Source organism: Bactrocera dorsalis, chromosome 5, assembly GCF_023373825.1.
Source record: "Bactrocera dorsalis isolate Fly_Bdor chromosome 5, ASM2337382v1, whole genome shotgun sequence".
In the NCBI taxonomy this organism is placed as follows: Eukaryota; Metazoa; Arthropoda; class Insecta; order Diptera; family Tephritidae; genus Bactrocera; species Bactrocera dorsalis.
The window spans coordinates 36,292,727-36,315,315 of NC_064307.1; the positions used below are offsets into that span (position 1 = coordinate 36,292,727).

The 22,589-nt window shown below is 37.8% G+C and overlaps 1 protein-coding gene across 2 annotated transcripts in view; it reads right to left on the reverse strand.

Annotated features, from left to right (window-relative positions):
• Positions 1 to 22,589, reverse strand: part of LOC105221842 (fringe glycosyltransferase) — a 133,371-nt gene that overhangs the window by 57,862 nt on the left and 52,920 nt on the right. For both annotated transcript variants that reach the window (XM_011198972.4, XM_011198971.4), the window contains exon 3: positions 3,932 to 3,980. In XM_011198972.4, the coding sequence (XP_011197274.1) occupies positions 3,932 to 3,980 (49 nt within the window). The remainder of the gene's footprint in view (positions 1 to 3,931; positions 3,981 to 22,589) is intronic.

Genomic DNA, 22,589 nt, shown 5'->3' on the forward strand with positions numbered 1-22,589 from the left:
TAGCGTACCACGTTGTAGTAACGGGGCAAGTTGAGCATCAACAACGTATATACCTCAACAAGGCTACTTGCGCCACACTCTGCTACATTGGCGCATGCGTTCGCAATTTTCTCGCAACATAGTGACATGAAGTGTTTATTCTTATTTTTTCAGTACAAAAAAACTGTTAAAATACCATATTTTGCATTAAAAAATTAATCAGTTTTCTGCCGGTGTTGCGTGTGCTAAAAGACGACCAACAGAAATGTTGATAATAAGAATTTGGATGTTTTAACACAAAAGCGCGTGTGGAAGGAGGCAACGCTGCCGCTCCTACGCGTACCCAACCAACAATAAATACAACAGTGTATACAACGGCAACAACAATAAGAAATATTCATATGGTTGAATGTATATGTGTGCGTGTGTGGATTTGTGCGAATGGGGGCAGCGTCTTGTGGTAGCACTTAGGAGTTGAATACTCGACAGACAGTGGCCAAAATTAGGCGGTCAAGTAGGCGGAGCAGATTGATGTGAAACTAAATTGGGATTTTACGCAATTTCCCTTTTCACCCATCATCCGTATCCGTACATGCATACATACACACGCACGCAGCCGTAGATGCAAATGCCACAGAATGAAGTTCAAAAATTGCTTCGAATGCGTTGAAAGGCTTTCGGGTAGATTGTTTTCGAAAAGTAATCTGTAAAGTATTCGGTGTTTTGTTATTTTTACTGCTGAATTTCATTAACAAACTGTGACTCGACTCGACTAGCGGAGGATGTGAGGGGCACTTTACTGACCGGTCGACAATGAACAGACAATAAAATGCAAAAATACGTTAATGAAGAAAAAAGTACGCTTTTAATGCTTTTTGGCGGCTGAACTCGGTTGAGTGGCATGGCGAGAGCACAAAAGAATGTTAACACAATTCTAAAAGCATTTTACTCTTATTTTGATTTATGATTGAAATTTATTGCGTTTCTTTATATTGTATTTCAATCATCAGCACTTCCAGGTCCTGCGAATATATACTATATTGTATTTTGGTATATAGTAATTAGTTTAGTATATTATATTTTTCAAAATAATTAAAAAAAAAATACGTTTACTACGGTTGCTGCAAAGCTAGCATGCTCTTTACAAATGAAGCAGTTTCGTAACTGGATTTTGATCGTTCAGTTTGTATGGCAGCTATATGCTATAGTAAACTAATCTGGAAAATTTGTTTGGATATTGTAGCCTTGCCTCGATATTATTTAAACACTTTTTTAAGGTAATTTTTGTTTTTTAGGAAATTTACGTAGGTTGGCTTTTATGTTTCGGGATTTGGCAATTTGGAAACTCACAATTTTATCGTAAAATTTGACTTTTTTTATACTCTCGCAACAAAGTTGCTAAAGAGAGTATTATAGTTTTGTTCACATAACGGTTGATTGTAAGTCCTAAAACTAAAAGAGTCAGATATAGGGTTATGTATACCAAAGTCAGGGTGACGAGTAGAGGTGAAATCCGGATGTCTGTCTGTCTGTCCGTCCGTTTGTGCAAGCTGTAACTTGAGTAAAAATTGAGATATCGTGATGAAACTTGGTACACGTATTTCTTGGCTCCATAAGAAGGTTAAGTTCGAAGATGGGCAAAATCGGCCCACTGCCACGTCCACAAAATGGCAGAAACCAAAAACCTATAAAGTGTCATAACTAAGCCATAAATAAAGATATTAAAGTGAAATTTGGCACAAAGGATCGCATTAGGAAGGAGCATATTTCTATCTAATTTTTTTGGAAAAGAGGGCGTGGCCCCGCCCCCTACTAATTTTTTTGTAAATATCTCGAAAACTACTATAGCTATGTCAACCAAACTCTATAGGGTCATTTCCTTTAGGCATTTCCATATACAGTTAAAAAATGGAAGAAATCGGATAATAACCACGCCCACCTCCCATACAAAGGTTATGTTGAAAATCACTAAAAGTGCGACTAACAAAAAACGTCAGAAACACTAAATTTTACGGAAGAAATGGCAGAAGGAAGTTGCACCCAGACTTTTTTTAAAAATTGAAAATGGGCGATGAAATACTCGACCGATTTCAATGAAATTCGGTATATAATATTTTCTTAACACCCAGATGTACGAAATATGGGTGAAATCGGTTCACAACCACGCCTTCTTCCAATATAACGCTATTTTGAATTCCATCTGATGCTTTCTCTGTATAATATATGCATACATTAGGAACCAATGATGATAGCGGAATAAAACTTTACACAAATACGGTATTTGAGCTGATGCCTTGTGGAAAAATTGTCGTGATCGGACTATAACTTTTCAAGGTCCCTGATATCGAAACGAAGAACTCAGTGCCTAACCTAACCTAACCTAATTTTTCACCGCAAATATCGGTAAATCTCTCAGAATTTAATTCTAATTAATTTTACAGCAAAATAAAAAAATATGTAAATGAAGAATAATGAAATCTCGATTATCACTTTATCATGCGAGAGTATAATGTTCGGTGGCACCCGAACTTAGCCCTTCCTTACTTGTTATGTTATAATTACTCAGAACGTTTTGACGTAAGATCGATATATGTGTAGTTTACAGTTACTTAAAATATTCATCTCGGTCAAAACATGAATTTACATCGCGAACAGTTTCGCGCGATTATTTTGTTTATTTTTCGACCTGAATGAACTCACTAAAAGTGCATAGATGAACTCCAAGACGAATTTCGGGCAGGTCGTCCATAATCAGTTGTTGTTTTCGAAATTATTGACGCTGTGCGCAAACTGATATTGCAAGATTGTCATGTGATCTATCCCGAGATTGCGACAACTATGCATATTAGTGTGTGTAAAAAAAATTGTTCACGTCGGATCCCACACATTTTGCTCAAATCGCTGAAAAAGGCTCGATTGGTCGAGAGAAATGTTAACAAAATACTATAGGGGTGCTTTAAAACACGTCTATGACATCATGACATCAACTAGATGTGTCGCAATCATACCTCTGAAACAACGCGGAAGAGTAAATTTTGAGTGATAGGCAATCGTCTTTCAAGAAGTCAAGAAAACCAACCTCCGGAGATGAATCACTATTCTCCACGCCAATGCAGGCTCTCATACATCGATTGAAAGAAGAGTTCAACATTTTTTCGAAAACTGAAAAGGCGGTTGAAGCGTTCAAAAGGCATGTTTCGGAGATACCTCATTCAGAGTGGCAAAGTTTTTCGAAAATTGGTCGAAACGCATACAAAAGTGTATAGACCTTAATTGAGAATGTTTTGAAAAATAATAAAACGATTTTCGCGGATTAAAATTTGTTTTTGTGCTCGAATACCGAAATATAAAAGGCAACCTACGTAGACTGGCAAATATGGTACATACCAATTGTGTTAAATAGTGGGACTATGGAGAGAATTCTCATCTCCTTTTTTGAGGACACAACAGACCTAAGATTGCGGTGCAATTCTCGTCTATTTATCTTCCTTCTTTTTTCTACCTCTAGTCATAGTCCAGAAAGAAGTGGTCAGTCTTATTAGTACAGTATATTTTCATATAAAATGCGAAAAGACTTTTTCGACTACCCAATATTTGAAAGACACTGCGACGTTTGAACTTTCAAAAATATTTAGCAAGTTCTTAAGAATATTTTGCACTTCATCCAATGGCGTATTGATGGAAAAAGTAATATGGCAATGATTTCGCACTCAGCCCACACTTGATGACTAAAGCAGAGTTTTCCACATTTTTATTTCGAATAAAGGCTTAAATAGTAATACATTTGCATATACATATATACATATGTATGTATATATATATATTTGTAGTAATCGCACAAAATTTAATCCACTTAGAACATGGCAACCTCAGCGTCTGCCAAATTACACCTATACCACAAAGACATAGTGCCTTTGAAAGCAATAAAGCAGGTCACATAGTATCTACTCACTTGTTTTCTCCTGATAGTAAGCGTCATCAGTATCCGTGAAGAACCAAGTCTGAAAGTATCAAAAAAAAGAAGAATAAATCAAAATGATAATTAATGCAAATGCGCTTAAAATAATTAAATGAAAATGTATTAAGTGGAGTGTTGGGTCGTTACTTTCCAAGATTAAAGGTGACGGGCGGGAGTGATGGCACACGTAATTGTGGGAAACCCGCTGCGTGACAAATCTCCATGCTCGTTGATTTCGAAACATCAAGAATAAATGAAGAAAAACAAGCATACACATACATACATGCATTCGTACAAACGTTGTTAAATATTTACTTTGTAGGTGTCTGCTTGCGCTGAAGATCGCTGCATGTTATATGTCTGTATATAACTTCATATGCATTTGCGGTGCTGAAAATTCCTTTTCCACTTGTGACGAAAAGTCATTTGTTCGTCGCTGGAAATTTTCTTATGTTTTCTTACAAGAAACCAACCAAATCAGATAAGAAATTTCCCACACACACGTCGACTCGTTTGTGGGAAACGCGAAGAGTGCCCGCATGGGTGCAACGCATCGCTGGTTCGTCTCAACAACATGCAACATTTCCTTCCTGCCTGAAATGTACATTTATGCATCTGGTAGGAATACAAGTGTTGTTGTTGTTGTCGATTAGAATGGTGGTGGTGGCATTTTATTTAATTGGTTTGTTTTGCACTGAAGTTGTACAATTTTATGATGCTTTATAATTCAAACAAAGACTTGGGGGTGACGAAATTCAACACAGTCCAACTGCTTCCAACAACAACAAAAAACAAAGTCAACAAGAACCAATTCTAATAAGACAGCATATATTGTGGGAAGTTGACAAAAGTTTTTCCAGCAGAAGCCTGTAGAACTGTCAAAATAAAAGTTCTTGCGGAGCTGGAAGTTGTTGTCGTTAAAATTTCGGGCCCGTTCCGGTGACGTAGACCCGACTGTGGTGGGAACGTGAACAAGGGAGTAAAGCTGAAGGTCTACAGTAATTGTATGAGAACTTGTTTTAACGAAAAAATTCATTCTGGAATAAGCTTGCAACTTCGAGAAAAAACTGAGTCATGGGAATCCTTTTTGAATTTTACTTTTGCCTAGTTGACGAACAGAACTTAGTTGCGATATCAATAGCCTACTCATTCCGGATTACTTCGAGTGGGCTGCGAAAGAACTTTCACTAAAATCTATCTTTAAGTCTTATTACCTATCCTTATTATCTTGAAGTCCAAAAATGAATAATTTTGACAACTGGACTACTATAAATTATGAAATAAAGTCATCTTTTGGCGATTGAACCGAATCCGAATACAAACGAAGTTCAGTAGAAGTATGAAACTGATGAATAATTCTTCGCTTGAACTTCGCCCTCATACGATTTGAACTTTGCCCTAAAGAATTATCAAACAAAGAAATGTCTCGAGTACATAAACCTAAATATTTCAGGTTCCTGATCTGGTTTGTCTGTCCATTTGTTGTCGAGACTGCTAACGCCATTTTGATACACCATAGTAAGACCTTATCTGGATATCACGTTCCAACCATTCTTGCCCTCAATGAAACTAGTTATCCCGGTTAAGCTTTTTGTAGATATGCATTCAAGGTTTGGTATCTCATATATTCCAAAAATTCAATGTCCGATTTGTGATAAAGCTAGGCACATACAGAGGAACTGAGGAACCATTTTCTTGCTTCCTTCGAGTTTGCAGCTACGGCAGGTGCTATTTTGGGCCATTTCCATTTTTAAGGCATATTTTTTTCTCCACTTTTCCCGAACCTATGGAATAAGTCCTTGTTTTGGTTTTGTCATAGCTAGGCCATATCTGCTTCGTTACCCTGCATTTTCTTGTCGATCTCCATCTATTCTGCATGTTTGTTCAAATAGTGTATTGATCTCTCCTTGATCGATCCTAGTGGACACGGTATTGTTAGCGTCCTGGAGAGGCTCCTGACTTAGCGAACTTGTCTGCTCTTTCGTTGCCAAAAATGTGCCTATAACCGGATATCAAATTATGGATGCCGTTCTTGCTTTGTTGATCTTTGGCTACTAAAAGGCTGGCGATGTCGCCTCGCTGTCTGTGTAAATGGTTGCCTTCTGTTTCCTCCCGCACTTATACAATAGAACTTCACAGGTCTTCTCTATGCCCAGTACTTGTGCTTGGAAGTTGTTAGCAAAGTTAGGCAAGATAGAGAGATATCCTTGGAACATACACCTGTCCCAACCTCGCAGTGCAGTTTGGACTCGTCAGTATAGATTGAGGTAGTAGTCTCCTAAACTAAACCTCTTCTCCATTCACGTCTAAAGGGTATTCATACCTGGAAGTCACTTTTGATCTCCAACCTAGGAGATTATAGTCTGATTTATTTAGATTAGTTTTGCCAGGTACTAGTTCAGAATTTCGCTTCGTCCATAACTCTTTCGATTCAAACAACCAATCTCCTTAATTCTTATGGCAGAAACTGTTACCCTTGAAAAGTCTATAGGCTGTTGGTGTAGGAGCATATTAAGCTCTTCGTTCGTGGACCTGTTTTTGAGATATCGATTTTTCGTACGTCTTTTTTCCGAATCAAAAACTTGTTCATTTGAAGAGATATCTTCACGAAATTTGCCTTGAGCTATTTTCTAAAAATAATAGTTTAATTTTCAAAGAAAGCGCTCAGATCGAACCATTAGAGCATATAGCTGACTGATCAAAATTAAGGTCTTGATAAGAGTCGTTTGTTTTTGTGGAGTATTATAGATTCGGTGCAATCGATGTTTACGTCTTTTTTTATTTTCAACTATGTATAGTTTAAATCACTACAAGCCGACTAACTTACAGCAAGAAAATCTACCGCAATAAAATGTGATATTCTGTTAAGTGCACTGCTGTTGCAGCGCAAAAAGTTCCACTCTGACTCAAAGCACAAGCCTGCACGGCCGAAGTTGAGTATATCTGTAAGTACATATAAATTTCCACGCATCTAAATACATACATATATATACCCGGAGCAGTCGCTCCAAACAAAATCTCTATATGCAACGGTTGTAGATTCGTAACATATCGGGCAAAACGGAGCTTGGAAAATGCAGCTGCACAGCGTAAAAAACCGTTCCAAGCTAAGCGTTCGCCTGCCATCAAGCAACAAGTTTGCAACAATGAAACGACGAAACGAGCAAAGAGTGTGTGAAGTCCAGCGATTAAAGATAATGTGGCGCCCCACAAAAGAAAAAGGAAAGGAAAACACAATTGGCAAAACAACACATTAATATGAAGAGCAAAACAAAGTACGAGTAATGCAACACCTAGAGATTTCTGGTTTTGAGTTAAGCTGATAAGGCCAGTGAGCGACTTGATTGCAGATAAAAGGAAATGTTATGAGATTTTTATTGCTTTTTGTACGCTGAAAAGGGGATATTAAGTTTTTAACGAAGTTTGTAACAACCAGAAGGAAACGTCGCAGACGATTTAAAGTTATATGTAAATATGATGTTTCCAATAAGAATCAAAGAACCGATCGAAGGAATGAACATATTGCTGCCGTTCAGACAAGTATTGTCGAGATTTGTCGATTCCAGGACTGTTCCAAACCTCAACCTGGCGGATTTTGAGGAAGAATTTGCGTTCGCATTCCTAAAAAATTGTTCTCACTCAAGTACTAAAGCCATTGTAACATCGTAAACCTCACGAATTTGCAGATTTTGCCTTCAAACGACTCGAAATCATAATAATGATTTTTTTTTTTAAGAAATTCATATTCTCTCAAGATGCTCACTTTCATCTGAGTGGTGCGATAAATAAACAAAACTGTCGACTGCGATAAAAATGCTTAATTTATTCATGAACAACCATTACATTCACCTAACTTGACAGGTTGGTGTGGTTTTTGGTCTGGTGAAATCATCAGTCCGCATTGCTTTCGAAATAAAGCTGTTGACACCATTACTGTCAATGGAGTGCGGTATAGATGGATGCTAACCAACTTTTTATGGTCTCAATTGGAAGAAAGAAGTTGATCTGGAGAACATTTGGTTCCAACAAGGTTTGGAGACTCGATCATTTCATAAGACAACTGCTTCAAAGTGTACGTGCGTCTTCCAAGAAGCTTCTGTTTAATATATACCCACACATTTCCAATAGGGTTTGCATCGGGCGACTGCGACGGCTAATCCAATGTAACGATGCCAGATTGAGTTTTCCACTGAGTACAGAGCTTGCTGCGGTGTTTAGGATCGTTGTCCTCCTGCAGAATCCAATCTTCATTTTTTCTGATGAACCATCGTTTGGCAGATAGCAGTAAAGCCTTTTTGTAGATTTTTATCATTTTCTCGGCATTTAGGTTGTCAGTAAAGAGGTACAAAGTGCCGAATCCCTGCTTTGAGAAGCAGCCCCAAAGATGCACCTTTATTCCATGTTTTACGGTCCGCTGAACAAGCCTATTGGTGGAAGTTGACCAGGCTCGCGTGAGGACAGAACGTGCCCATATAGAACATTCATCAGTAAAAATTACATTTTCAAAATCTCTATCAATATTCTCATGCGCCCAAGCGAGTTGCTTTGTCACAAGTTTTTCAGTCAACAGAGGCTTCTTCATTGTGTTGCGCCATTTCAGATCATGAGTATGAAGAAGGGTTCGGATAGTTTCGTAGGATATATCTAAACCTTTTGCCATTAATTTTGCTTGTCCTTGCCGCAGTGTTAAAGCAGATTTCCGCGAAAACAGATTCAGTATTCTTCTTTCATCTATTTTTTTCCTATCGAACCACGTTCTGGTAAATCATCGACATTTTTAGCCACTATATATCACTGTATCCACTTCTGTACAAATGCCTTCGACTTTCTCATATATTTAGCAGACGCTGATTGCGACATTTTGGGACCTTTCGGATGGATGCAAAGGAACACAGCTTCGTAGCGCGACGCGTTCTTGGCACTCATGGTGTTTAACGTGATTCTTTTTCAAAAGATTAACGAGAACTGAACCCTTGTTGACAATGCATCAAGAACAAAGCTTCCCTCTATCGGTTCGCGAAGGAATTAGAGCGAAATCTTTCATTAACTGTCTGTAAAGTCGACTACGCTCTTACTTGACAGACTGTATATCAATACTTAGAATAAACTCTTAAATTTGAAGTGAAAGCGAAGAAACATTTCCATATTATTCAATGAAGCTTCAGTGCCAGTGACTGTGTACATCTGCGCTTCAACAACTTACAAAACCAAATTAATTTCTCAATTGATTGCTCAAACGATCAATAACTAAAGCCAATCATTTATTGCCTAGCTGCATAAGAGGAACAGTAGTGATATACTTACATACAGTATGTATTATATATAACGTAGTCGCGTTCATTGATGAGCGTGGTGGTAGTAACCAATCTAATTGTTAATCAAATAAATAAACAAACAATACCCACCCACTGGTATTCAGAAAGTTAATTACATTTGGCGAGCAAACGCTTGTCCGAAAGCGTGTTTTTGTCGCAGATAAAGCTGGATGGACGCGCGTCAAGCGAACGCTACAAAGCAAGCGTTCAACCGCAACGCGCGCTATCTCTTCGAAGAATGTATGTAAGTATGTGTATGTGGTTGTGGCAAGCATTGTTGCCACCGTATTTCAATTTGACTTTGAGTGGATTACGAGCATGCTATAGTTGGCGGCGGCGGCAAAGATACCGCAATAAACTATATTTGCGCTTTGACGCTCGCCTCAACAGCGCCGTGACGCGTTGTTGTTTTTATTGTCTATACTTGTACACCAAGTGGGCACGTTTGAGTAACTGTTGCATTTGTGGCGGCGGCGAGCGCCAGCACACAAAGCCACGTTGCGGCGTCAGCGCTTGACCAGCTGCGGGTTAGGCCGGCAGCTACTAGAAAATACTCGAGTATTTAGTTTGCTGCAGCCGCAACCGCAAAGTACGCGACTAAAGCGCAAATATATAGAGAGGGGCGCTTGAGCAGGCAACAAGCGCGGAAACGTATCATTGAACTCGTTTTTATGCCACAAAAATTCACAATTTTTCATTTTTTGCCTTCGCTTGCAATTTGCGCTTTTCCGCCTGCAGCCACTTAGTAACTGCATACATACATACATACATATCTACATGTAGCGTTCACATTTCTGTTGAGTGCTGTTACTTTTTGGCTCTTATGTTTTTGTTGCTTTTTATTTTTTACGTTTTTATGTTGTTGTTGCTGTTATTGTTGTTGTTGCGCATGCCTACTGTGGGGTGCGGCTTGACTTTGGCGCACGTACGCCTCGCGGCAGTACGAAAATGTGCATTGTTCGGTCAGCGCCAACTCCTAATCCGCGCGCCGCTCGGTGTTGCACACGATTTGCCATTCATCGCCGGCGTTGCTGCCACAAGCAGTTTTCTATTTTGGTTTTTGCGTTTTTTGTTTTGTTTTATGTGCGCTTTCTGTGCTGCTGAGTTATTGCGGTTGCAGCTGCTGCAGGACGACGCCCCCGCAAATTACTCACCCGCACGAGCTAGATTTCTGATTCGTATTCGTATTTATTTTGCACTGTTTTCGCAATAATTCGTGCTTTTCTTTTGTTTATTATGCACCCTGAATACCCTTTACCAGTATTAAGTTTGCCATGATTTTTGTAATACCCGAAAGGAAACGTCAGAGGACGTATAACTATACTATGTATACCGTAAATGATCAGCATGACGAGCTGAATCGATCTAGACATTTCCATCTATATTTCCCTGTGTCCTTTCGCCCATCCTTATACTACTACTTAACTATATAATATTAAAATTCTTAAATTATTCTTCAAAATTTATGTCGTCCCCCTCAAAGTAGTCCCCCTTGGCCTCAATACACGTGTGCCAACTTTTTTTCCAAACCTCGAAACAGTTGTTAAAGTCAATTTCTGGAATATCATTCAATGCAGGTAGCGATTCACGTTTAATGTCTTCAAATGACTCAAAGATGGAATTTGGAAGGCACCATAGCTCGATAATCGAAGAAAACTGTCAACATAACCGTGATTTTGACCTGCCTTCACGTGGTTTTTTGGCCTTCGACTCATCTTTGCCGATTCATCGTCTGTTTCTGGGTCGTAATCATAGATACAAGACTCATCGCCACTAGTAATACGTTTCATGGCGTCCTGGTAGTCGAAAAGCATTGTTTCACAGTCGCTGATATTCGAAAAAATTTAGTGATTTTCTTAGGCCCGAATTATTTTTCAAAATGGTTTTCACTGATCCTTTCGATATCTCTGTTAATATCTCTGGCTGTTAATCGTCGATTTTCAAGCACTTCTCCTTTATTTATTTTATTGACGTGTTGATTATCAGTTGATGTTGATAGGCGTAGTGGACGTGGTTCGTGACAAAGAGCTATCACCGAAGGTCTTTTCCAACATTCTGAACATTTCGGCAGTAAAAATTTGTTTGCGCACACAATCTTCTTTGTTAAATAAATTCACTTATCGTAAAAATCGCTGAGTGCACTTTATGTACTTCAGAATCACAAGCGTATACTAAACATGAATGATTATTTTGATGTGACATTTGGCACAGATGTCACTGAGAGTCATACCAACCTAGAAGAAAAAAATATCTCGACGTTTGAGTTTTCTAATAAAATTGCAATTAAAAAGTCTTACTATTTTTTGCCCAGGATAATAAATGAAAATTGGGGCCTCTGTTTTTGAGATACTGATCTAAAGTTTTGCGTAGATCTTTTTCTATCAAAGAAACAGTTGATTTGTCGGAAAAATCGATATCAGACCACTATAACATATACATAGCTGCCATACAAACTGAATGTTCAAACATACGTTGTTGTATGGGAAACTTTTTTATTTGGGGAGATATTTTCACAAAATTTGATATGAATCATTCTCTTAAAAAACGTTATAGTCTCCAAAGAAATTGTTCAAATCTAACAACTATAGCATATAGCTGTCATACAAACTAAACGATGAACATGTAGTCCTTGAATAAAAAAAAAGTATTTGACGAGATATCTTCCTGAAATTTGGTACGGCTTTTTCTCTTAAGATAGGATATAATCTACAAACATTTTTTTTTTCACATCGGACAACTATAGCATATAGCTGCCATACAAACTGACCACTCAAAATAAAGATAAAAATCTTTTTGTTCCACTTTATGCCATAAGTAAAGCAGCTGTGAAGGGTATTATGGCTTCGTTGCAGCCGAAGTTAACATTTTTGCTTGTTTCGCATGGTTTTAACAATAATTTGCGCTTTTGTTTCGCTTGGTTTTGTTTCACTTTCCTTTTGTTGCACTGTGTTGCGCTGCGCTGCATTTTCAAGCAAATATTTGCAACCAAATTGGTGTGCTGTTTAATATTTGACTTCTTTGTTTTGACTGAAGTTTTATTAAAATTTGTTTCTTACTTTAATCTTAACATAATCCCTAATTTTATTCCACGTTAGATCCTGAAATTGATTCTTGCATTTTCTTATCTTTTAAACATTTTCATTAGTAACCACTTTGTTGCGTAATTTCCACGCGATGAATATGTTCTTCTTATTAGTCCCAACATACACCGCTCGAACGCTTCTCTTTCCCCCTCAACTTTGCTTCAAGTTGCAAATGGGATTACAACCGACGTCACACTTAATTCCGGTGTGTAACTTTTAAATTAAGCGACGCTCCGCTACGGCAGCTCAGGGGAACGTTTATTACCAATGGCGCGTGGGCACAGCTACACATCCCACCTTCACAAGCGTACTCCTCTACCCAAGCTACATTCATTGCGGATTTTAAAACATTAAGTAACTTATAAGTTCTTAAGCCTCCAGGAAGCGCAGCTGCTAAAGAATGCCAGCTAAGACACCACAAAAAAAAAATAAATATTGCAAAAGAAGAAGAAAAACTACAACAAAAACACTATTGTGTGTTACTGAAAGTGTTACGCCGCATCATTGGTGGCTGTTTGTTGTGACTTTCAAAGTTGCGCTGGCCGCAGCCATACACGCACGAGCACAAAGCATACTTTAAGGCGTTCAGGCGGCACACAACTTAATTATCATCGCCTCTTCATTGCCGACTATGCAACTGAGAGCACTCGGAAGTGTACTTATGAGAAAAGTTGAACAGCCTCAGGTGAGCCTAATGCTGTAAAAATACGAGACTGTGTTGGTGTAAATGCAGTTCTCGTTTATTTTGCGTTTTTCTATGGTCAGAAATAAGTTTTGAGTTTCCGTAAATTTTCTTAATTAACCACACAGAACTAGAGTATATCATTGTCTTTGGGTGCTATTGTACTCGGCTATGAAAGATTTTAAGAAATTGGGTCACAAGGCTGCCAAATTGAAAGAAAACATGACAATGAAACCGGAGCTTAAATGAAATTTTGTGATTAACCGGGAATCCGAAATAAATACATATATATAAAATACCGTTAGATGCCAACAAAAACATTTTCCGTGGATTTTAATGACAAACAATTATTATTTTTTGGATTCCAAATCTTAAACTTTGAAATTGATGTGAAGGTTGGTGGGGGTGTATTGTCTGGAACCCTCCATCAACTTCAGTTTCGGACTTTCGGACTATTGCAGTGTTTTTCCCCCGAGGTTGCTGGTATTAAGGTAAGGTTAGATTTACTGCTGCGGATTGCAGTTTGCTTCATAGAAGTAGTTATCCACTCTGTTAGCACCACGGCGATACCAGCCTTGACCTCACAAACGGTGCGTTCAAAGCTGGTTAAGCAATGCCTCGGCAACAAATCACTCTGCAATAAGACTAGTATGTGTTCCAAACCGCAGCACAGGTAACTCTAAAATTGACAAGCTGGCAAGGAAATGCACCCAAGCCTATCAGTAGAATGGTCAGAGCGCCACTCTCCTCGTGTTTTCTACTACTGGCTGGCCCGGCTATCACCTGCTCATGCCCTGCTGCAAGATCCTTTTATCCCAAGATTAATCGTAAGAGATCCAGTGAGCTCTCTCAGTAAAATGGTAATGAATCGGTGCTCCACTCTGTTTATTTTTTCGTGTATTAGATGATAGGGGTTCGCAAAAGTGGCTAGCGCTGGTCTATCATTAGTTCAAGTGCTGCCGCACGATCCTTAATGCTCAAGATCATAAGAGATCCAGTGAGGTTTCTCACTAAAATGGTAAAGGATCAGAGCTCCACTTTGTTTGTATTTTGGACTACCGGATGACAAGGCTATTATTAGTTCAAGCTGCTGCAAGACCCTTTTGGCTCATGATCGATCGTAAGAGATTCAGTAAACTCTTAACTCCACCCTCAGTTGTGTAGTTTTTAAGAGGCCTTGCACTAACCTCGCCCACTCTGTAAGGTTGCAAATTTTCCTAGAACAGCCGGTGGCAGATGCTTTATTTAAGAAGACATGCATAAACATCTCAACCCTTCTTTATTGATTATTACGGGTTTGCGAAATCAAGGTTTAAACAGTTGGGAGCCCATACTGTCAGATATTCCATCGAACTGGCGGGAACAGAATGAAAATTTTATAGCCCTTGTGAGACATTTTGCTGAGTTATAAAATCAGCTATAGCTGTTCTATTTTGATGGCTTCGCAAACGGCTGAATGAGATAGTCCAAGTGCGATCAGATATCGAATTTTTATAAAGGGCTACAGAAAGTAGTGCGAACAGATATCAGACATCGTATCTAATGTGACCTAAACCCTCACATTGTAGGACAAGATGGCCAGCAAGGTTTGGCTTCATACGACTGCTCTGCTGCAAAAGTCATGAATAATATGGCGATTTCCTGACTTCAACTCATTTGAGCTTACCCTCATAGATGTTATGTGATACAACTTGTGGTGCATTAGCTTGTGCCGCCTCACACTTTCTAGCAGCTCAAGCGAAGTGATTGATAAACATCATAAAGATGGAGCCGTGCTTGCATACCAATTCGAATGAATTGATCCCCCCATACCACCCACCAAAAAAGTCGCCTCTCAAATATGCATTTGTATGGTAAAACTGTTGCTTATTAGCAGTTATGTTTGCGGTTGAGTTCAAAACTCTGTTGTCTGCTTGGACTACCGATTAATTAAAGTGATGAGCCACGCGCTGTGCGTGGACAATTAAGTTCGTGACTAACATATGGTTATGCATAAGTATATTTATATTTATGTATATATTTATGCATGTATTTCAATATGCTTTTATGAGTATGCCGTCGCACAGCAACATTTTTTATTAGATTGTTTATTGCATATACATTATACCAACATAAATGTATGTGTGTATGTATGCGAGTTTTGAGTGTTCATATTGCATTGTGTTTACAGCGAGAGTCTGTGTGTGTGTTTCGCTGGATAAACTCCTCAATTCATTTCAATTAAATTCAATTCATGCCACAAAATGTAGAAAAATCGTCGCTTGCAATTCATCAGAAGTGCAAAACTGCTACTGCTCACTATGCTTTTTTTCCTCATACTGGCAACATTGCAATTTCTGCTGCTGGCATGTAAATAGAAGTACCCTCACACAAACACATGCATAAATGTTGCGTGTTTATACGTCAATATAACTGTCATTCATTCTAAAGAGACGTTTGTTAATTGAGTTGGAAATGAAATTGTCGCCGCTGCGATAAAAATTTTGCACAGCAAAGATCCTTAGGGCTTAGTGTGGGTTGCTGCTGCAGATGAGCAAATTTCCTGACTAATTTGTGGCGTTTTAATTGTTTGTGGCATGAACACAGCCAGTGCATACAGTTGCATGAATTTTTCATTTATTTTATTTTAAATAAAAAAAAACATTAAAGAAGAGAATACTTAGCAGCATAGTCATCAATTTTCATTAAATTTGGACCACACAACAGTCAAAATGACAAAAAATAATTAATATCAATTTATTATGAAACCACGATTTATTTAAGCTCATACCCCGACAATGAGTCACATAAAGTGAACACTCCAATGGGTGTATTTGGAGAAAAGAAACAGCGCCTTAAAGTGAAATATGCAAGGAAGGAACTTGAAAGCTTTCAAAATTGCTTGTCACGGCTGATTTTTAGTATCAAACGCATACAGATTGTGAGTGAGCGGTCTAACGCGGAATTAGGAGAAGGAAACAGTGTCTCAAAATGATAAATATAAGTAAGGAACTTGAAAGAGCTTTCACGAAAGCTTTCCAGGCCAGAATTTTAGTATCAAATGCATAAAGATTAAGAGAGAATGCTCTAAAACTGACCCTGGTGAAGGATACAGCATCTTAAAATGATAAATGGAAGAAAGCAACTTGAAAGAGCTTTCATGAAAGCTTTTCAAAGCTGAATTTTAGTCGGAAAAAATGAGAGTTAGTATTTTAAACCTAAACTCCCTAAAAGATACAGTGCCTTAAAATAAAAAATTCTAGAAAGCAACTTGAAAAAGCTTTAATGAAAGCTTTCCAAGGCTGAATTTTAGTATCAAATGCATAAAGATTGGGAGAAAATGCTCTAAAGCTGAACCTAGTGAAGGAAACCGCATCTCAAAATTATAAATACAAGAAACGAACTTGAAAGAGCTTTCACGAAAGCTTTCCAGACCTGAATGTTAGTCTCAAATATGGAAAGATTAAGAGTGAGCGCTCTAAAGCTGAACCTGGTGAAGGATACAGCATCTTAAAATGATAAATGGAAGAAAGCAACTTGAAAGAGCTTTCATGAAAGCTTTGCAAGGCGGAATTTTATTGTCAAACGTCACCTTACTAAAACTGAGCTACGTTTCAATCATATTCACTATTTATTGTTCGAAAAAAATGTCTGTGTGAACTACAAATACAATCTGGAAGTACTCCAGAGTTTCCCAAACAAGTCTGAGGCAGTAACAATAATATTTAAAAATTTGGTGACTCTCATTAACTACTTAGAGCTCACAAATTAGCAGCAAATAAAAATATAGGAGCACAGTTTCAACGACGCAGTCGGTCAGCTCAGGTAAAGCATTTGAATTCCAATCACACCACCCAGTTGGAGGAGTTTCACGCTTTTTTTATCGTTTTACTTCGCTCGCGCTTTGTGCGATTCTTCGAGATTTTTTACCGCGAACCGAAATTTAAGTGAATTTATGACGTTGCTGCCATAATGTGATTTAGTTGATTTTAATGGCAAATTAAAATTCGTTTGTTGAAATTTATGTTTGCACTTAAAGCCCGATAAGTGGAGAATATAGAAAAGTCTTAGTTAATGAGATGCAATAACGCCTCTCATGTTTTTAATTTGTAAACTTTTATGAAATGTTTTGCATGTGATAAATATTTATGAGCTTTGAAAATGTGCTGCTAATGCCTTAAAATGGTTTTCAAACGCTCCACAACTAAAAAAGTAAATTTCGCATTTCATTACTATGAGAGTTTAGGGATGCGGAACGTAATTTAATGAAGCTTAAATATGATTGGCGTTGGAGTACTGGGTCAGCATGGGCGGTTAATTATCTACTAAGCACTAGCAGCTAGTATGTGATATAAATAAATAATGCCTTGCAGTCACTAGATAACACAAATCTTCAAAAAAATTAAATACTACCCAATTTTTTGTTTAATTTTGATCCCTTTTAATGTGCTGAGTTCAAAATTACTTTTATTTTGCCATATCATTGTCATTGAGACACTTTTTGGTAAATTTTTGCTTGTAGAAAACATCTGACAAGTCTCTCTGAAGCGTCCAATAGGAATTTTTCATCATTGCAATGCTCCATCCTCCTTGATATCTATTTTGCATCTCCTTAATATTCTGATGAAGTCGTTCACACTGCTCCTTACTCATGTCTCATACATTTTATGGGAAGTGATCAAAGTGGGAATGTAAAAAATGCTAAAAATACATTTTCATTAGGCAACCTCAAACTTGATATGCTTTCAACATTCCTTTGACGCTTTAATTTTAGTTAATATCTTTGTTATTGCCTAAGAATATCTCTATGACGTCTTTAAAGGCAATCCAACCTTCTATTTGAGGATCTGTCGTGGTTACGATAAGCTGTGGTTCCTCCATAAGTCGCCAAATTACTCCAACGAAATACCTTCCTTCAACTTTGCCAACGAGAGGTCTGGAAACTTCGATACCAATTATTTAAAGGAATTTTCACCTTCCAGAAGTGAGTTGAAAAATTCGCTCATTAATTCAAACTTTATACGCTTGCCAACCAAGGTAATTTAAAGGATTTTGTTAAAAACTAATTACAAGTTTTTGTAGGTTTGGTTGAGGTTTATGGAATGATCGACAGCAATGAAAACATGTAAACCGCCATTGTGAAGCAGAACTGCTTTAAGGTTACTTTTTGAAGAATCTATGAACATCCACTATTATGTTGGGTCACTTATAATATTAAATGTATCCATAAAACCCTCAATATTTGTACAATAAATCAACTCGTTTTCTTAGGTAGAGTAGGCAGAGAGCTGCTTCTCACGATGTCTAATTTACGGGAAAACTATTCTCGGTAAAAGTTACTCCCTGCTTTTGAGTCTTGATCTAAGTAACGCAGCAGCGACTTCGGGAAGATTCAAGCTTTTCACTAAATTATTTAGCTAACCCTTTGAAAACAATTTTGGACTGTCAGCTTGATGAGAAATGGGTTGAATGTCATTTACATAACCCTGTGAAAGCAATTTCGAACTGTTTTCATTTTAAAGTTTAAAACTTGTCATCTCTTAATGATCAGGTACAGTATCACCATCGTCAAAACTTGGAATCTCTCTCAAGGTAGTAGCACACTTGGACACTGGTATTTCGGCACCATGAGGAATGGGTTGAATAGCTGGTTGCAATTGGGGTTATGAAATTGACTGCTTCAGTTCTCAGTTCTCAATTATCTTTTTCTTCTTTTGCTAACCTTAGTGATCGCATATCGAAAAGATTTTTTCTTGTCCTTAAGCTGATCTCGAAGGCCTTTAAAATATCGTTCGGAAACTTTATGAGTGGCATTATATCCTGATCTTCAAGTTTTTCGCCAAAATATGCGAAATATACTTTATTCACAAAGGCCCTTAGTTAGATTTTTATATGAGAATTGTACCGCGACCTTGTCTATTGAGCCGTCCGTCCCTTAGTTAAGTTGTTGTTTCAATACCATACGAAGTTTGTTCAAACATTTGGCATGTTTGGAGAGTCCAATTGTCAAAAGTTTTGTATTACATGACCCTAATATTTTCAGCTGTATTTATAGCTTACTTTGTTAGAGAAGTCAGGTTAGACGTGTTTTTATGATCTTGCTGATTTTCATCTGTTAAAAGGTCACATTTCGTTGCCTGTTCGTAAATTCTAGGCCAAAATACATGTTGTATGCGATGTCGCAGCCTACATATCCGCTAGTCATGGCTCCGTGTGACTTTTTCCTACTTCCAAAAATAAAGAGAACCTTAAAGGACTGTCGTTATTCCAGCATTGATGACATTAAAGAGAATAAAAGAACTAAAGGAGATCCCAAAAATCTAGTTTCGCTGAAAGAACTAAAGGCTAACTCAAAAAGAGCTAAAAACAATCCCAAAAATCTAGTTCGAGCAGTGTTTCGACGATTGGAGGAAGCGCTGACATAAGAGCATAATATCGATACCAATATATCGAAGGACTATTTTGAATGCGACAACATTAATGTAGACAAATAAATATATTTTTGTCTGTACCATAAAATTCCCGTTATTTTTGAACAAACCTCGTATTTACACAAAATTAAGGTATGGGCTCAAAGTTGGCTAAAATTTTAGAAAAACAAAGAGTTGATTCTTCTATATACAAAGGTACAAGATATTAGAAAATTTTACTTAAAATGAACTGAATTTTGACTACTGTAATATACATGTATGTGTATGGCTTAGTCATATCCAATTGATACTAATATTTCCATGTGATTTCAGCAGACATTGTGTTAAAAAAAAAAAACTTAATCAAATGCAAACGACACGTTTTATGCGTCTTCGGGCTCCGAAAACTCGTAAATTTGCATTTTAGGGACACCCTTATGTAAACCTTTAGGTAGCGCTTGCAAACAAGCAGCTGCACTTAATTTTGTTACTATTTCCTCGTTCATAGCTGCAAAGATTTCCACATATTGCTTTAATCTCCGATGGAATAGCCAACGAATTGCATTGTCCACATCATAATTTATAAGCTCGTTTTGTTTTGCATCGTTGTCATAACAGAATCGAGGCAAAATAGATGAAGTTTATTGCAACTATGGCGAAATGAAGTAAATGGAATGGATGCTGGCGAGGCAGCTGCCAAGGAGTAGCAACCATAACACATAGTAGCAGCAGATAACAGGAACAACAACAACACAAAGAGTGTAGCGGAGTGTAGTAAACAAAAAGAGGCAGACAAGTGAATGGATGCGTGGCACAAACCACTATAAAGGTGGCAGTAGCCGAATGAAGTGCATGTATGTATGATTATATGCATGTAGGTATGTATGTATTTATTTATGTATTTATGTATGTATGTAAATGCGCATGTTGATATAAGCAATTACGTGATGCCAAAAATCATTTACCTAGGTATGTATTAACCGGGCCAGCACTGGTATAAGGCGAAACTCTCAAGTATTTACCAGCAAGTGAACGGCAAGTCAAAAGCTTTACTTGGCCGGCGCTAAAAACATTCAGCTTCCAGCGTCAGTGAACGCCGTAAACGCCGCTCTATGGCATACATATATGTATGTATGTATTTAAGAGTTGGAGAGTGCTTTAAGGGAGTAGCTGCAGCTGACTCCTTTCTCCTTGCGCCGCACCGTTCGTCTTGAATGGACAGCGCTGGCTGCTACTGCACTGCTGCTTTCCATTGTTATGGCTATTCATTGTTATATTGCTTATTATTGTATTATTCCCGTATATATGTATGTAGGTGTATGTATAAGTGGCTACATCGATACCTGTGGTTCTGGTACCGTTACTCCTTTATTCCTGCTTTCATGCTGCTATTTTCAGTTTCAGCTTGTTTTGTTGTATTCTTGTGTTTGGCATTTAGTCGCTCAACAGCTTTATGAAATATGATGCTTTCACTGGGCGATTTTCGACGTTTAACGGTTCGTTAAAATATCGTTTTACCAACTTGATTAAAGATTAACAAAATATTTGAAGGTATGCGGTCAGGGCGTGCGGTTTGGCGTATATACTTAGAAGCATTACACATTAATCAGCTTTCTTGCGGTCAGACTGGTTTTTTTCATAATGTAATTTAAAGAAGCTTTAACTCTAGGAAATTAGACGGAAGAACGGTTTCGGATTTAAGGAAAGGCTGAATATATTTAGCCAAGTTCGTGTGTGCTTTGGTCTATCTGTTTATTTGTATAAACATGAAGATATCGTTCTGAAATTTTTTCCCAGGATGCTGCTCAGTTGTCGGATTGCCCAATATAGGACTACTACATATATTATATACTTAGCTGCTAGAGCATATCTGGCCATTAATTCGGTTAAGACGTAGTGCTGACCCTCCGCGAGAGCTAACGGAGGTTCCCATTTAGACAGCTGTGTTTGTTGGTTCTTTGTGATTACCAAACCTTCCAGATGTGATCTTTATCTGATCCCACAACCAGTTATATCGATGACGCGCCTTGCCATAAATTTGTTAATACATAATTGTATGACTAATATTATTTTCAGCCACTACACCAAGGCCGCCGAAGGTCTTGCAAAATCTCGACAGTTGAGAAGAAATTGTCTGGTTGACTCCACTTCGCCTTTCTCCATACAGCTTTGGCAATTTGCATCCAGGAGTATATGAAACTACAGCCATTGTCGGTTTATTGGGCAGTGCCCAGTCAGAATACCCATCATGGCGGCGAGATGAGATTTGCTAAGAGCAAATAACTAGTACAGAAGTTCTCGAACTTGCCACTTAGTTTTGTTCGTTGATGAGCTCTCTGGCGGTCCATAGATCAAACACTAGGGCGCAAGATGGCGGCGGAGTATCGACTCTTTGTAAAACTGTTAAGCTAGTGCTTCATTTTCGTGAAATCGTTGTCATAAAGACTAATCTTTTGAGTCAGGTAATGTGAAGTTCGTTTAAAGAGATTGTGCCATAATATTTGAGTTCCAATAACCTGATATTTATTATTTTATTTGGAGCGGTATACATATACATATATATATATTCCTAGCGACTGAGGTTGTAAACTCGGCTATAACCACGGAGTGGTGTCTACGCTAACAAAGAAGAGGAAGATTGAGGTTATATATTGGCAACACAGTTTCAAGACCATTTTATTCATACATAATTTTTTTAGTTCGAAAATTCTGAAAAACTTTACAACACTTTGGAAAAAGTGTTTTTGGAATAGAGACATAAGTTTTCGAAAGAAAACTTCACTATGAAAGTTAATTTACGGAAACAATTTCAGATATTTTTTTTGATAAGCTGGTCGATAGCTTTTGACTTGCCATGACTAACAGCACCTTTGCAACACCAACCCGCGGCATCCAGTTCTACGTAACTAGAATCGTACACACAAAAACCCATATTATTTCCAACCAAGGATTGCCGTTCTAACATGATTTCTCGAAATTAATTAGACATTATTTTCTGCCGCTACAATGTCAATGTTAGTATAACGAATGGTAGTCCATAAACAAATAAGCGAATTATATTTGAGGAAAGATTTATTATGCTCACATATGCTAAAGCTTACAAAATGATCTAAATATTATTGACTAATAAGACTAATATTTATCTTGTTCCGCTAAGGCTCGAAACGAAAACATTCGCTGTGA